This window comes from Hippocampus zosterae, chromosome 13 (genome assembly GCF_025434085.1).
Source record: "Hippocampus zosterae strain Florida chromosome 13, ASM2543408v3, whole genome shotgun sequence".
Taxonomy (NCBI): Eukaryota; Metazoa; Chordata; class Actinopteri; order Syngnathiformes; family Syngnathidae; genus Hippocampus; species Hippocampus zosterae.
Window position 1 is genome coordinate 2,916,719 of NC_067463.1, and position 14,872 is coordinate 2,931,590.

Consider the following 14,872-nt stretch of genomic DNA (forward strand, 5'->3'; position numbering starts at 1 on the left):
GAACCGATCCCACGTTGCCCGCACTCAAGTCAGGCGAGTGTACCATGACATGATCAATGACTTCAATAGAATTCCTCTTAACGTAAATTCTGAATAGCTGTGTGTATAAATGTGGATATATAATGTACATTGGACATGCACACACTCAAGGCCCTATCTTCATAGAAAATTTGTTTTTTAATGTCTTGAATTTGTAAAAAGTCATATTTTTAGTTTCCACAAAAGAAGGGTTCGGTGAATATGCATATGAACTGGTTGGGTTCGCTACCTCTAACAAGGTTAAGAACCACTGCTTTAGACCATGTAAATTCCTTCTGAACGTCTTTGTGCATAGCAATCTTAGCCACCCCAGGCCGTGCGCCTCACCTGCGCTGAATTTAAAAGCCTGGAATCAAGTTAGCTGTGTTCATTCCCACAACGGCACAAATGCTATTTTTACCTGCACTTGTCTGCAAAAACGCCAAAAGAAAGAACACTCAACCCATGTGCTCTGTTAGACTGCGCTCTGAGCTCGACTCTGAGCAGAAAAATAGTGCTGTCTCTCTATTGCTTCTCCCCTGCCTGTTCCTGTACTCTAGCCCGTTTTACCAGATCATCACCTTTAATTTTGTCTGTCTGATCTTGTTTTATCCCATGAAAAAATAAATATTTATGAGATATGCATTTCCCCATTCCTTAATCTTTTGCTGTCTTTTTTTGTCTCTGTCTGCCAGAACACACCCTCATGGTAGCCATTCTTCCCCAATGGGGACTCCCTCATCAGGTCGCAGGGGCCGGCAGCTTCCACAGCTCCCGGCTAAAAGCAGCACCATCGAACAAGGTATGATATGTAGATGCAACTACAGTACTCTGTCTGCTTGGATCAGAGGACAAAGGTATCCATTCAAGTCAAAGTTTGTTGTACTGCTACAACTAATATCTCTATTAGGATCTAAGTTGTCTATTGCTTCCTGCCCAACACTGTCACGCAGTGGCGGACCGTGCATTTCAACCTTAGGCCTTCAGTGACGTCACACATTAACACAATATACCGTATTTTCAAGACTATAAGGCGCCATTAAAAGTCTTAAATTTTCTCTAAAATGGACAGGACACCTTATAATGCAGGGGTGCCCAAACTTTTTGGATCGAAGATCTACTTTTCGATCAACTAACCTCCCGGGATCTACCCTTACCGGCACGCACGCGCACACACACGCACACATGCACGCCATGATGAGAAACAGCCTGAAACGGAGGCATGCGATGCACTTTTGCAGCCTGTTAACTATCATAGCTCATACGTACAGTTTTAAAGTACTTCCCTGGGCCCTCCGAGATTCCTATTCTTTGCTCGTGCCCTGGGTGAATTGTACACAGAGCAAATAATGAATGAGAATAATGACGATAAAAGATAGAGCGCAACAGCTCTGATTACAAGCTGCAATTGCAGGCTGCTGGGCGCAAACAACTTCCAGTGACGTAATCACGCGCCACCGTAAATTCAAGATTTACCTCTTTTATTTTATTTTTAAAACAGTTTTTGGTGAAAATGAGACTGATAGGATGATTAGGGTGCAGCATACATTAACACAAAACATATATATTACTAACATGTACAACGACAAACAAATGGTTGTTTTTTTGTTTTTTCTCCTCGACACTCTTCGGATCTACTTGGGACCTGTCTTAGATCTACCGGTAGATCAGGATCTACCTAATGGGCGCCCCTGGTCTAGTGTATGCGCCGAGTTCCAAAGCCTGACTGAGAGCACCTCCGGCCGACACGCTGTTTATATAGAGAAAAGGCGGAGTGAGTGACGACAGGGATGCGGAAGTCCGCCAATGAGTGAAGGGTGGGCGTGTAAGAGGACGCTAAAGGCACACCCCTATCAGGTACCAGTTGCGTGAGTACATTGTAAAATGGCGAAATAAAGAACAACCAAACTCAGTTTTGCTTCCGTTGCCTTTTTAAAAACTTGTTTTTAGCGTGCGTACATGCACGCCGTATGTTTAAGCTGGCGTATGTTTTACCATACCTGGTTGTGCCCAACAACACGGTGCACCGAATGGTCGTGAAAATACGGTAGGCTCGTCAGGCAGCACTTAATTTCAGGAGCATTTAAAACCATCAAATATGCATTCACAATTAAGAGCAGGAAACTAAATTTACAGATATTGTCAAAAATAAAAAGTTTGAAAAAAAAATAATTAAAATGCCACCCAAATTACGCTGTGTGCAGTGTTGTGGTCCTCAAGCCGGTACTTGGCCTCGAGGACCGAAGGTTGGTCCTTGGCCCTTGGCCTCGGGAGTCAAGTCCTTTGCCTTGGGTTGCCGGTCGTAAGACACAATGAGGGATTAGAGCTTCGAATCCCTTGTCCGCAGGTATAAAGTGGGTCCAAGGACCGCAAAAATCATGATGGAATCAAATAAATTCCATCCAGGGAAACCCATATTGATGGATTTATCTGGCACTTTAAGAGGGGCGAGTCTGCCACTGACAGGTGACATCGCAACGTATAAAGAGCGGCATCACAGTTAGTTTCAATCATAGTTTGTTCCGTTCGCGATCGGCAGTTTAAATAGCGTATGAAGTCTTTCTGTAACAGTGGTGTCTTTTATGTAGTTATTTTTGCACAGTCATCACATTTTTGCGGTGGCACTAGAATGTTTGTTTGAACCAAGTAATTTGCGTTACAGCTGGAGTCAATAATGCCGGCACTTCACTTTTGGGTTTGACCGTTGGGATTTGGATTTCTTTTGCTCGATTCCAGTTATGTTTGCTGAATGCTTTCTCATGTTTGGAATAATGAATATTGATAATACATAGTTTAAAATAATGATTGATTTAATTATTTTTTATTATTATTGTGAAGTTGAAGGTTAAATTAATTAATGTAGTATTAGTGCGGCCCGGTAGTCAAGTGGTTAGCACGTCGGCTTCACAATGCAGAGGTACCGGGTTCGATTCCAGCTCTGGCCTCCCTGTGTGGAGTTTGCATGTTCTCCCCGGGCCTGCGTGGGTTTTCTCCGGGTGCTCCGGTTTCCTCCTACATTCCAAAAACATGCGTGGCAGGCTGATTGAACACTCTAAATTGTCCCTAGGTGTGAGTGTGAGCGTGGATGGCTGTTCATCTCTGTGTGCCCTGTGAATGGCTGGCAACCGATTCAGGGTGTCCCCCGCCTACTGCCGGGAGACAGCTGGGATAGGCTCCAGCACCCCCTGCGACCCTAGTGAGGATCAATCAGGAAGATGAATGAATGAATGTAGTATTAGTGGTAGTGGTAATAATAGTAGTACTCAGAGAATGTTTAGAGATCAGCCATCTCGTTATCTCTGCGTCCCGCGTCCTAATCCATAATTAACCCACGGGACGCACAGTTCCAAACAATGTGCGTTTTTGGGACGCAAGGAAATTTCTCAGTCAAAACAAACAAACAAACAAACAAAAGAACTACGGCAAGCCTGAGGATTTCACAGTAACAATCGTTACCGGTAGCGTGTCATTTCCGTGGCGTCATTTTCACGGTACCGAAAAATAGTTTAACTATAAAAGTCACCGCACACGAGTTGACTGTGTGATCAACGCGATTTCACTACACCTGTATGTGTGCTTGTGATGTGGTGTGGTGTTTGAGTGTGTTTCTTCTATTTTACTTTCGTTTTGTTTTGTTTTCAGTGTTGGGGGGGACGCAACAGATGACATTATGCGTGCATGCGGGTTGCTATTTTAGTCCGCAAACTGAGGAATCGCGCAGATGAAAGTTTGAGATGGCGGCGAAAAAAACTCACCAAGGTCTACTAATTACGATATTTAAGAAATGGTAATGCTAGTCTGATTTTTCGTATGAATCCTTATGAATACTTACCTGTATTAATGATTACCAGTAAATTAATCTTTGCAGTGTGAGATTGGAAAAAAAATACTCTGATGATGCCACATGAGTACACCAGTTTTTGATCCATTTATTTTTTGGAATAAACCTGGAGTACACAGCTGCTGATGTAATGTTCATTGTTAATGGATCGTTTTCAAACATTGGCCCTTGAAACATTATACTTTTGAGTTTCGGAATTCTTGATTATCAATATCAGTCAAAATAGAAAAATGGGTTCCCATAATGAACGTTTACGGAACCCAACATTTGTTATCGTGGTTTCCCATTGGGTAATCCGACGGAACCGAAAAACGGTTACCATGAATTTCCGAAATCCTCAGGCCTGCTCCTGAATTATTTAATTTTTTGCAGCAATTGTTTATCACTGTATGTACAGCATATGTTGTTGTTTGTGTTATTATCATGTGCAATTGAATAAGTAGACCCTTTCAGAATTCGAAATGTGGGACTCTCTCAATGTCATGGGTCACCAGGGCCGCTCTCTGGAACAATGCCTATAGGTGAGCCTTGAAGGCGAACCTATGGTTGTTGGGCATGCACCCATGGGGGTCGGTCGGGTTCAGCCCAAAAGGACAACTTCTCATGGAACCACCATCTGTAAGAGGGGCCATAGGAGTCAGGTGTGATACGAGCTGGATGGCAGCCAAATTGACATTGGCGGTCTGATCTATTCCGAAAAAAGCTGGCTCAAAGGATGTGGAATGTCACCTCTCGAGCAGAGAAGAAGCCCAAGTTGCTTTGCGAATTCGAGAAGTTCTGATTAGATATAGGCAGGCTCGTGTTGACAGAGCTTCAGATATTCTTCTAGTCCTCTTGAGAGCAGTTCAATTCTCCCACTCTTCTAGCTGCCCACAGTGAGAAGTGTCAAGCAGGTGTGGGCATACTTGTTACCTCCTGGCTAACCCTACCTGTATTTTGGGGTTCACCACAGTGGACAAGAGGGTAGCCTTGTGGCGGGAGATGTGTCCAGGCGGTTGTTTATGTTTATGCACCAAACAACAGTTAAAAGTACCCACCCTTTTTGGAGACCTCGGACGGGGTTCTGGAGAGTGCTCCTTGTGGGGACGCCATTGTTTTGCCGAGAGACTTCATTGGTTATGTAATGATTGGGAGGAACAGACCCCACGATCAGAACCTGAGTTGTGTTTTGTTACTGGACTTCTGTGCTTGTCATGGATTGTCCATAACAACCACCATGTTCAAAAATGTGATTACTAGAAACCCGGACACCCAAGGCTGCTGTTCGATGAACGACAACAACTTCCGCATGGTTTAAGGACATTTTGGACCATGATCCGGCATCTCAGGAATGGGAAGCAGTGAACCATCAACGCTGTATATAGTGGAGATGGCGCGCTGCTGACCTTGACTCACAATGTTGTGAATTGGTGAGGAAAAGACCTGGAAGACCTCCTCAATTCCACCTACATGCTGTCCTTTGGGGTATATCGGCATGGATGTGAATATATTGCTATCTTAAGAAATTTTTAGCATGTCTTTGTCCTTCACAGGATGTCATATACATGTATGTATGGATTATATATCAGTTAGTCAAGAAGCAGACCTTAATGTTTTACTTGGCTGAATAAAATTGTCATTCTTGATTTTATCTTAGCCCTAGCAGATGAAGAGCGAGCCCGACAGCTGCATATGAAAGTACATTCCTACCGGCCTTCAGCTTCCCATAACTCTGAGTCGGACCTCAAGAATAAACGGGAGGTAATCCTGCTTTTTGTTCATCTTCATGAGAAAATTCAATTAATGTGCAATCTCTAAAACAGAATACAATCAATTTTCAACATGTTTTTTTTCTAAATCTATCTAGACATACAGTAATTCACCTCAGCATGTGAGGTAATGCAGATTGTATTGTTTTATTTTACCATTAACAAGTATTTTATATTACTTTTAAATATTACACTGAACAACAGCTACTTGTATAATGGGCCAGAGATCACCCAAGCTTGTGTTTACACTCGAAAGAGCCACCTTGAAATTATACCTCTATGCTTCCTTTTCTTAGATGTTTGCAGAACAGCGACGTAGCAGCGACAACATGTCTGCAAGGTCGTCAGACAGTGATATGAGTGATATGTCGGCTCTCTCCCGTGCCAGCAGTGCCTCTCGCCTCAGTAGCACCAGCTACATGTCTATCCAGTCAGAGCGTCCGGGGGGACGTCTTAGGTCAGTGCCTTTGTCATGTATTGATTACATTTTTCAAATCGTAGTTATGTTCGACGACAGAACAGTCGAACCTCGAGTTACAAACAACCCATTGTCCGAACTTTTCAAGTTTCGCAAACATTTTTTGGTCGAAAAGCTGCCTCTTGTTCTGTACAGTACGTTTCTTCATACGAACTGACATTGATGAACAGACGGATCAGCGTCTTGCACTATTTCTGGATGCAGATTGAGATAAAGCTGTTGTTTGTTCAGCCGCAAGTTCCACTTACTCTCTCTCTCTCACACACGCACACACACATATCTCCAAATCAGCATCTCCAAATCTGAAACAATGGTCCTCAGAAAAGCGTGGAGTGCCCTCTCCAGAGATGAGATGAGATCTTGCCCGAAGTGAAGGAGTTTAAGTGTCTTGGGGCCTTGTTCACGAGGGAGGGCAGGATGGGGGCGGTTCGGTGCAGCGTCTGCTGTGATGCAGACTTTGTCTCGGTCTGTCGTGGTGAAGAAGTAGCTGACCCAAAAGTTGTAACTCTTGATTTACCAGTCAATCTACATTGCTACAAGCTGTGGGTTGTGACCCTAAGAAAGAGATCCCGGATACAAGCGGCCGAAATGAGATACCTCCACAGGGTTTCCGGGCTGTTTCTTATAGGTAAGGTGAGAAACATGGTCATCCGGTGGGTGCTCAGTCAAGCCGCTTCTCCTTTATGTAGGTAGGAGCCAGGTGAGGTGGCTTGAGCATCTGATCAGGATGCCTCCTAGATCCTCAAGACCTCGAGGATGACCCAGGACACGCAGGAGAGACTATGTCTCCCGGCTGGCCTGGGAATGCCTTGGGATACCCTGGGTCGAGCTGGAAGAAGTGGCAGGGGAGACAGAAGTTTGAGCTTCCCCGCTAAGGTTGTTGCCCCCATGAACCGACCCTGGATAAGTGGTAGAGAATGATTGGATTGATAGATTGATGGTTGGGGCTGGAACAGATTAATTGCATTACCATTCATATGAATGGGAACATTTACCTCGAGTTATAAACAAGGTCACGGAGGTTTGTAACTTGAGGTACCACTGTATCACGTTTGAAAGTTCGTGTCAATATGTTTTGATGGAATTAGCATGTGCTAGGATGTATTGTTTGTAATGTGCATGCTAATGGCTGTGTATCTTTTCTTTTTTGCATGGCAATTGCTGCATGTTTCTGTCCAACTATATGCACCTCTCTCTGCCACATACAAATATATAATTACATTAACGGCGGGGTGAAAACAAACTTCACTCAGATCGAAATCATTAGAAGAGGATAAAAAAGACAGGAGGATCTCATGGGGGGTGACTAGAGAAGAGGAGAGGAAGAGGGCGGCAGGAAAGAGACGTTTCTCAGAAGAATTGAAACGCAGGAGACACACTGTAGCTGGAGAAACTGAGGAGTCCAGGTAAAAATAAAAAGATCTCAAATGAAAAGAATTCCCTGATTATCTGCCTGTGGAAAGGAGGGCAGGTGGAGCCAGTGACCTGCTTTCCAATGGAATTATGGGTATGTTATGTTGTTTTGTTCAAGGTTCGTATTTAGATTATTGATCCAAAACTTCAAAATTAAGTACTACTTTATTTTAAATCATGAGCATCTTTTAAAATGCATTTAGTGCATATCACTCTATTGTTACTATCTATCTATCTATCTATTTACTTATTTAGTTAGGACCTCTTTTTTTATTATTCCATGCTGGCATCCCTGTATTGAAGTGATTTCTTAATTCATCCAGTCTGACAGTACTCAGATTTGGGCTCTCGCTTTCTCTCTCAGATGAGTAGCTGTTGTATGTATGACAATCAAGTCAAGTCAAGTCAACAGTTTTTATAGAGCACTTTCAAACAGCCATCGCTGCATACAAAGTGCTGTACATGGAGCAATTTAACATGCACAATAAACAGTAAGACAAACCGGTAATAAAGGCGGTAGAAAGCAACAAACAGTAAAACCAAGAACAAATCTAAATCATGCTGAGTCGAATGCCAAAGAATACAAGTGAGTTTTGAGGAGGGCAGCGAGGAGGCTTGCCGAATTTTCAGTGGGAGGTCATTCCAGAGAGAGGGGCCAGCAACAGAAAAGGCTCGATCCCCTCTGAGCCTCAGTTTAGTTCTTGGTACTTCTAATAATGTCTGGTCCACAGACCTGAGGCGCCGGTGTGTAGGGGCGGATGAGCTCAGGGAGGTAAGGTGGCGCGAGATTATTCAGAGATTTGAAAACAAAGAGGAGGATCTTGAAAATAACTAAAATGAATGGGGAGCCAGTGAAGGGATGCCAGAGTAGGAGTTATGTGCTCCCTCTTACGAGTACCAGTACCAGACAATGATAAACCTTATACAGTATCAATGGCCCGTAACATCTACATTCACTTTTATAATTCATGGAAAAACACAATATTTATGGCATACATATTCTCAACTTGTATATTGGTTCACAGTATCTGATCATTATCAGATTATTTTTCTTCTCTCATCCAGGTACAAATTGCCTCATTTGACTATTTTTACATGATTGCATTTGAGATTGTCATGCAATCATGCAGTATTTGTAATACAGTAATCACAATTAAGGTTTTGGACAGAGCTTCAGTTGTATCCAAAACATCCCTTTTTATGTCAGTGTATTGATTTCTTTAATAGACATTCAACATGTATTTTGTGGTGCTGATTTACTAATACGAGAGAATAAAATAGATTAAGGCTAAATGCATCGAGAAATGCATGTCTTCTGCAACTATTACCACTCGTTTTTTATTTTTTTTTACAACTGATGACAAATAATGACAACAATGAATCAACTACTAATAACAATCAGCTTCCTTGCCTTCCTTGACCCAGTTTGGCATCCGTCACTGTTCATTGCATGCAACCATCTCATTAACCATTTTGTTCAATGCATTATATGTTTTGTGTTCCAGTAGACTTTGTTTTTGTGTCTGTATGTTTGTTCAGCGCACATCTCAGATCCTTCATTGCATGCGTCCTGTGCTGTGACAACCCGGACCCCCTCCATCCTCCAGAGCAAGATCCCCTTCCATCTACTCCCTCGGCTACACAGCATGCCTTAATCTCCATGCATAGTAGAGTAGAAAGATTGAGAGTCAGTATTCCAGTACTTCCTGAAAGCCATTCTATCACATCAGCCAGAGGTCCAGACAGAAGAGATGCTGTTGGTGATGGGTGCAGCATGTCCAGGCTTTCCTGTAGCACACTGAGTCCATCTGAGGGCATTGACTTGCAGTGGCTCATCCCAACCCGGCATCAAGCACTCATTTGCTTGTGCCCATGTAAAGAAGCTTGTTTTAGCAGACAGAATTTAAACACACAATAAAAAAAAATCTGTGCAATTGACAGTGTCAACTTCGGTGAACTGGTAAACTATGTATTTGCCCTCTGACGTCTTAACTGACTGCACCATTACTGTTATAGCATACTCAAAAACTGGTGACAGATTTAATTGTCATGTAGCATATGCCATTGATCAGTTTTTGTTTGTTTTTTGGGGGGCGAGGGGGGAAATAGTACTTGTTTGACTTCAGGGTCAAAAAGGAAGCAGAAGCCTTATCCCATCATGTCTGCCATTTTAAAATTGTTCCATTTGTCCTCACGGCATATCTGCCAACTAACTTTTTTTCAGTGAAGGTACAGTAAAATACAGATACTACAGTACATCATACTTTGGAACTTCTCATGACATCCAGATGAAGGACACTCAGTGTCTTTTTTTTCTTCAGTCGGCAGATGAGAGCATCGCCGGGACGCAACATGCAGAAGAGCTCCAGTGTTAGTGGGGAGATTTACACGCAGGAGCGCACCGATGGCAGCCAGTCAGACACAGCACTTGGCACAGTGGGCGGAGGCAGCAAGAAGAGACGCTCAAGCCTCAGTGCAAGAGTGGTGGCCATTGTTGGAAACCGCCGCAGTCGTAGCACTTCGCAGATAAGTGGTCCTGGTGAGTTGCACCGGCAAATATTAACTCAAAAATGATGGCGTGTTAACATAGTTTCTAATGTATGTCGAGGATACTTTGACACAACCAAAAAAATCATAAGCACTTCTTGGTGGTGGACTGAAAAATAAAAGAAAAGAAAATAAATAGCTCGCTTCATTTTAAGATTTAAAGAGAATGACATCAAGTATTTAAAACGTTGTGATTCAATTGCTAAGGAGCTTTTAAGATAAGAAAACTTGTATTTGTTTCAAAATTGAGAAATTCCCACTTTTCTGAACTTTGTTGTGTTTCAGCTGTCCAAACTGATCAGTTTGGTACATTTCATCTGCCACATTTTAATTATACACAATGCACATTTTATTGGGTCAACTCCAACATTCAGACCCCCAAAAAATCCGTGCCCACACAAAAAGATCATGTTGCACAACAAAAGTGATTTGTCCTGTGTAGCAGACTGTACTGTGAAGAACCAATAATTGCAAATGTCCTTCTATTCTGTTCATCCCGTTTGGTCCGGGTGCACAATATCAAAAAAACAAAACAAACACAAAAATTATGTGGTTTGGAAACTTAAGGAAACATTGTGGACAGCTGAGAGCCCTCAGAGCTCAGCTCCCAGTCACACATTAGACTAGCCACTCTGAATCCAACTCCTATTCGGACAAACTCATCATGAAAGACTAGCACCGCCTTCTCTTTCTTTGGATCAGACATAAAAGCTATTTGAGCACATTAGGCCTGGAGGGGTGCGTCTCGTCTTCTGTCACTAAAGCAGGGTGGAGAGATAGGAAGTCGAGATTTTAAAAGATGGAGCGATGTATGTAGCTCACTGCAAAAAAAAAAAAAAAGAAAAAAAAAAGAAGAAGAATTCTGTCCGTGTTGAGTTTTGGATCAGAGCAAAGGCAGGTAAGGAATATCTCCTATTAATTTCCCAGTTTTGGTACAAGATAAAATTTTCTACCTTTTTTTTCTCTTTCTACCAATATAAGTAGTCAAACGAGATGCTGCATGTCGTCATTCGGGTGTTTTTCTACTAAACAATATCCTGTTTACTCCTAACTACTGGATGGAGGTGGTAAATGCACATGAGTACAACTTCGGGAATGTATCACACGTACACATAACAGAATACTGAATTCTTTTGTAGTCTGCGATACTGCTATATGACTACACTGGCAGAGTCTGGGATATGACAATTGCTCTTTTCTTGCAACCACACGATGAAAAAATATATTTGTTCTTCCTCATCTTCTATGAGCATAATGTTTGAAATAAAAAAAAAAAATTTGGAGGCTGCTAAAAGTATTTGTACGAAAGGTTTCTACTTTCTCTCTTGCTTTTTTTTCATCCCCCTCCCAGAGGCAAAGACTAAGAAGGAGAAAGGAGCACCCATCCAGCGGAGTACAGAGACTGGTATGGCAGTGGAGCTGACCAGAAACATGAGCCGGCAGCCCAGCAGAGAGTCCAACAATGGCAGCATGAACAGCTATAACTCTGAGGGGAAGTTAGTAACTTTTTGAAATATTTTTCTATCACGCTTTACAATCAGCACACCCTTACCATTATACAAGTTCAGACATTGTTAATGTTCAGACTTAAAGTCACAAACAGTTAGAGAAAATCAGTGAACTCACATACTGTCAGACTTCCGGATAGAATACAATTGGATTCAGAAAGAATGAACAAAAATATTTCTTCCAGAAAAAGCAGGTCACAATACCAACAAAGTACAACACCAGACTAATAAGTGAACCAAAAATGCTTGCAAGAAAATAGACAAGAAAAATCCAAAAAATGTACAATAATCAAACCCCTGACTAACATTAACTACAAAAAACAACTACCGTATTTTCACGACTATTCGACGCACCGTACCAATGGCCGCAGTCTCATTAATGGGTGACATTTCTGTATTTTACACATATACAGGACGCACCGTACGAATGGGCGCAGTTTTAAAGTGGTAAAACATACGCTTAAACATACGGCATGCATGCATGCTAACACGTTCGCTAACACGTTAGCTTGAAGCACACACTGAAGCTCGAAGCTAAAACACGTTTTTAAAAAGGCAACGAAAGCAGAACTGAGTTCGGGTGTATTTTATTTACAAGGTACTCACGTTTTTTGCTCAAGCATCACTCAGAAAGCCATCAAAGTCGTCATCTTCTGTGTCCGAATTAAACAATTGTGCAAGTATCGGTAATCCAGCCAAACCGCCGGGTTCCCCCTCGTTGTCAGAGTCACTCTCGTCGTCATGTGGCTCCACAGAAATGATGCCGGCTTTGCCAAAAGCTCGAACAACTGTACTAGCAGCAACGTTCGTCCAAGCAGCTACAATCCATTCACAGATCTTGGCGTAACTAGCCCGGCGCTGCCTCCCACTCTTCGTGAAGCTGTGTTCGCCATCGATCATCCATTTTTCCCATGCCGCTCGCAACTTCACCTTGAACGCCCGGTTGATGCCGATGTCCAGCGGTTGGAGTTCTTTCGTCAAGCCTCCGGGAATGACGGCAAGCTCGGAGTTCATTTGCTTGACTTTGTCTTTCACCGCTGGTGTGAGATGGGCACGCATGGAGTCGCAAATCAAGAGTGACGGCGAGGCATGGAAAAAGCCATCCGGTCTCTTAACATACACCTCACTTAGCCACTCTCTCATTTTCTCCTCGTCCATCCAGCCCTTTTGGTTTGCTTTCACGATGACGCCGGCTGGAAACTTTTCTTTCGGCAGCGTCTTTCGCTTGAAAAAGCCAAGGTCGTCTTCACTCTCATAGATAGATGGCGCCGTTTCATAAAGCGAAAGCACCAAGACGGACCTCCTTGAAAATGTTCAATTTTCAATTCTTCGGCTAACGTTTTCGCCCTTAGTCGAATGGTGACCGTGGAGACGCTTCTGCCGGCTGCTCTTTGATCAAGAATCCACCGCTCCAGTTGGTCTTCCAACTCTGGCCACCTCGCCTTATTTCCACGGAAACTGCGCTTGGTCTTTTTGACTTGGCGAAGCTCGTTCTCCTGCTTCCTCCATTTGCGAACCATGGATTCGTTGATATTAAATTCTCTGGCGGCTGCTCGATTCCCATGTTTCACTGCATAACCGATGGCTTGGAGTTTGAATTGCGCTTCGTAGGCGTGTCTCTTTGTGGAACTCATTTTCGGGGGTTCTTGAAAACCAAAACCGAAGTTGTTTTGCAAAAAGGCACATACTCACATTTTATACATGTGCTGGTACCTGCTAGAGGCACGCCCACCCTTCACTCATTGCCGGACCCACCCCCTGCGTGCCTGTCCTCCCTCACGTCCACCTCTCTTCATATATTTACATTTCTCTCTCTCCATAATTTACATATAAGTGCGCGGACGCACTTCACTGATTGGCCGACCGCTTCTCCGCATGCGTGCGTGTCGTCACGTACACATTTTCTCTCTCTCCAAATTTACATATAAGTGCACGGACGCGCTTCACTGATTGGCCGACCTCTTCCCCGCACTTCACTGATTGGCCGACCTCACTTCCGCCTTTTCTCTATATAAACAGCGTGTCGGGTCTCAGCCAGATTTTGGAACTCGGCTCATATAAAAGACGCATCGCATTATAAGGCGTCCTGTCCATTTTGGAGAAAATTTTAGACTTTTAATAGCGCCTTATAGTCGTGAAAATACGGTAGGTAGAGAACTAGGCAGTTTTAGAAAACATGAACGGTGGAACGTCGAGAAGGGTTTGTGGCTTGGAACCAGAGCTGTGGGCAAGGTGAATTTTCTGACAGACATGAAGATAGAGAACTCCTTAAATATAATAATAATAATATAGTTTTGAAGTCAAGATGGCTCCCGACTAGGCAGCCGTCGGCAAGTGCTATCATGAGCCTTGCTTTTTTTGTTGTTTTTGTGTTTGTTTTGTCACTTTGTGTTTGTTGTTACATCGTGTGGACCTGATGTGGACTTTTTTCAGCATTTCTTTGGCCACGACATTCATCAAGGAGGAGACTGCGCTTGGGGGTTGCGCCTTCTCGGCACCATGGGTATACCAGAACTGTTTTTGACTGGGAGGAATGTTTGCGCCATTTCACTGTCATTGCTGGACAGTCACTGGGCGCTTGTGTCTTGCGCCTGTAATGGGCAGCATTCTTCACAGCCCAGCTTTGTTCAGTGGAGAGATTGGTGCTGTTGAACGGTCTGCGGCTGGATGGATATAAGGCTTGAGGAGCCGACGATGAGAAGAAAGGAGCGTTAGCACGCAGCGCCGATGCAGATGTGGAGCTGGGAGTCGCGGCTTGGAGTTGAAGTGAATTATGTGGGACAGGAGATGTGAGCCAATCTCTTTTCGTCAATGGACGCTTCAGCTTCTTGTTTGGTTTCAAACCTAGCTTGTAGCAGACGTGTGCACATTTTCAGCATGACATCGCTGGCCCACTGGTGAAAGGACACTTTGATCCTCTCCTCTTTCATCTATAACTGCTTCATACAAAGTGTATGCAGAAAAGTGGTGAAGATTGCACTGTCTGTGTCCTATGTGTTGTGCTGTGTTATTTATACTTCAAAAAGACTCCGCGAGAATGGCTGCCTTTTTGTTGTTCTACTTCTTCCTTTCATAACTTTGCTGCTGTAAATTGGGAATTTCTCCTTTGCGAGACTAATAAAGGTTTCTTATCTAAATAGTCATCTTACCGACGAGCAACAGGTATGTGACCCGGAGGAGAGGCCCTACTCTGCCAATTGCTGGAGATACACGAGAACACAACATGCAAGAATTTTATCTCAATGACCCAATGGAGTTAATTTGTAAGGTTGAATGCCTTCTCAAACGACACAGCTTTTTTGACGTTGACTACGGTCAC

The 14,872-nt window shown here is 43.3% G+C and overlaps 1 protein-coding gene across 9 annotated transcripts in view; it reads left to right on the forward strand.

Annotated features, from left to right (window-relative positions):
• rims1b (regulating synaptic membrane exocytosis 1b) overlaps positions 1–14,872 on the forward strand; it is a 127,134-nt gene that overhangs the window by 104,977 nt on the left and 7,285 nt on the right. For 8 of the 9 annotated variants that reach the window (XM_052083830.1, XM_052083831.1, XM_052083832.1 and 5 more), the window contains 6 exons: positions 714–820; positions 5,496–5,599; positions 5,904–6,064; positions 7,339–7,491; positions 9,820–10,037; positions 11,397–11,541. In XM_052083830.1, coding sequence (XP_051939790.1) covers positions 714–820; positions 5,496–5,599; positions 5,904–6,064; positions 7,339–7,491; positions 9,820–10,037; positions 11,397–11,541 — 888 coding nt within the window. Of the gene's footprint in view, positions 1–713; positions 821–1,744; positions 1,876–5,495; positions 5,600–5,903; positions 6,065–7,338; positions 7,492–9,819; positions 10,038–11,396; positions 11,542–14,872 lie in introns of those variants that run through there. The other variant, XM_052083838.1, reaches the window with a different exon arrangement.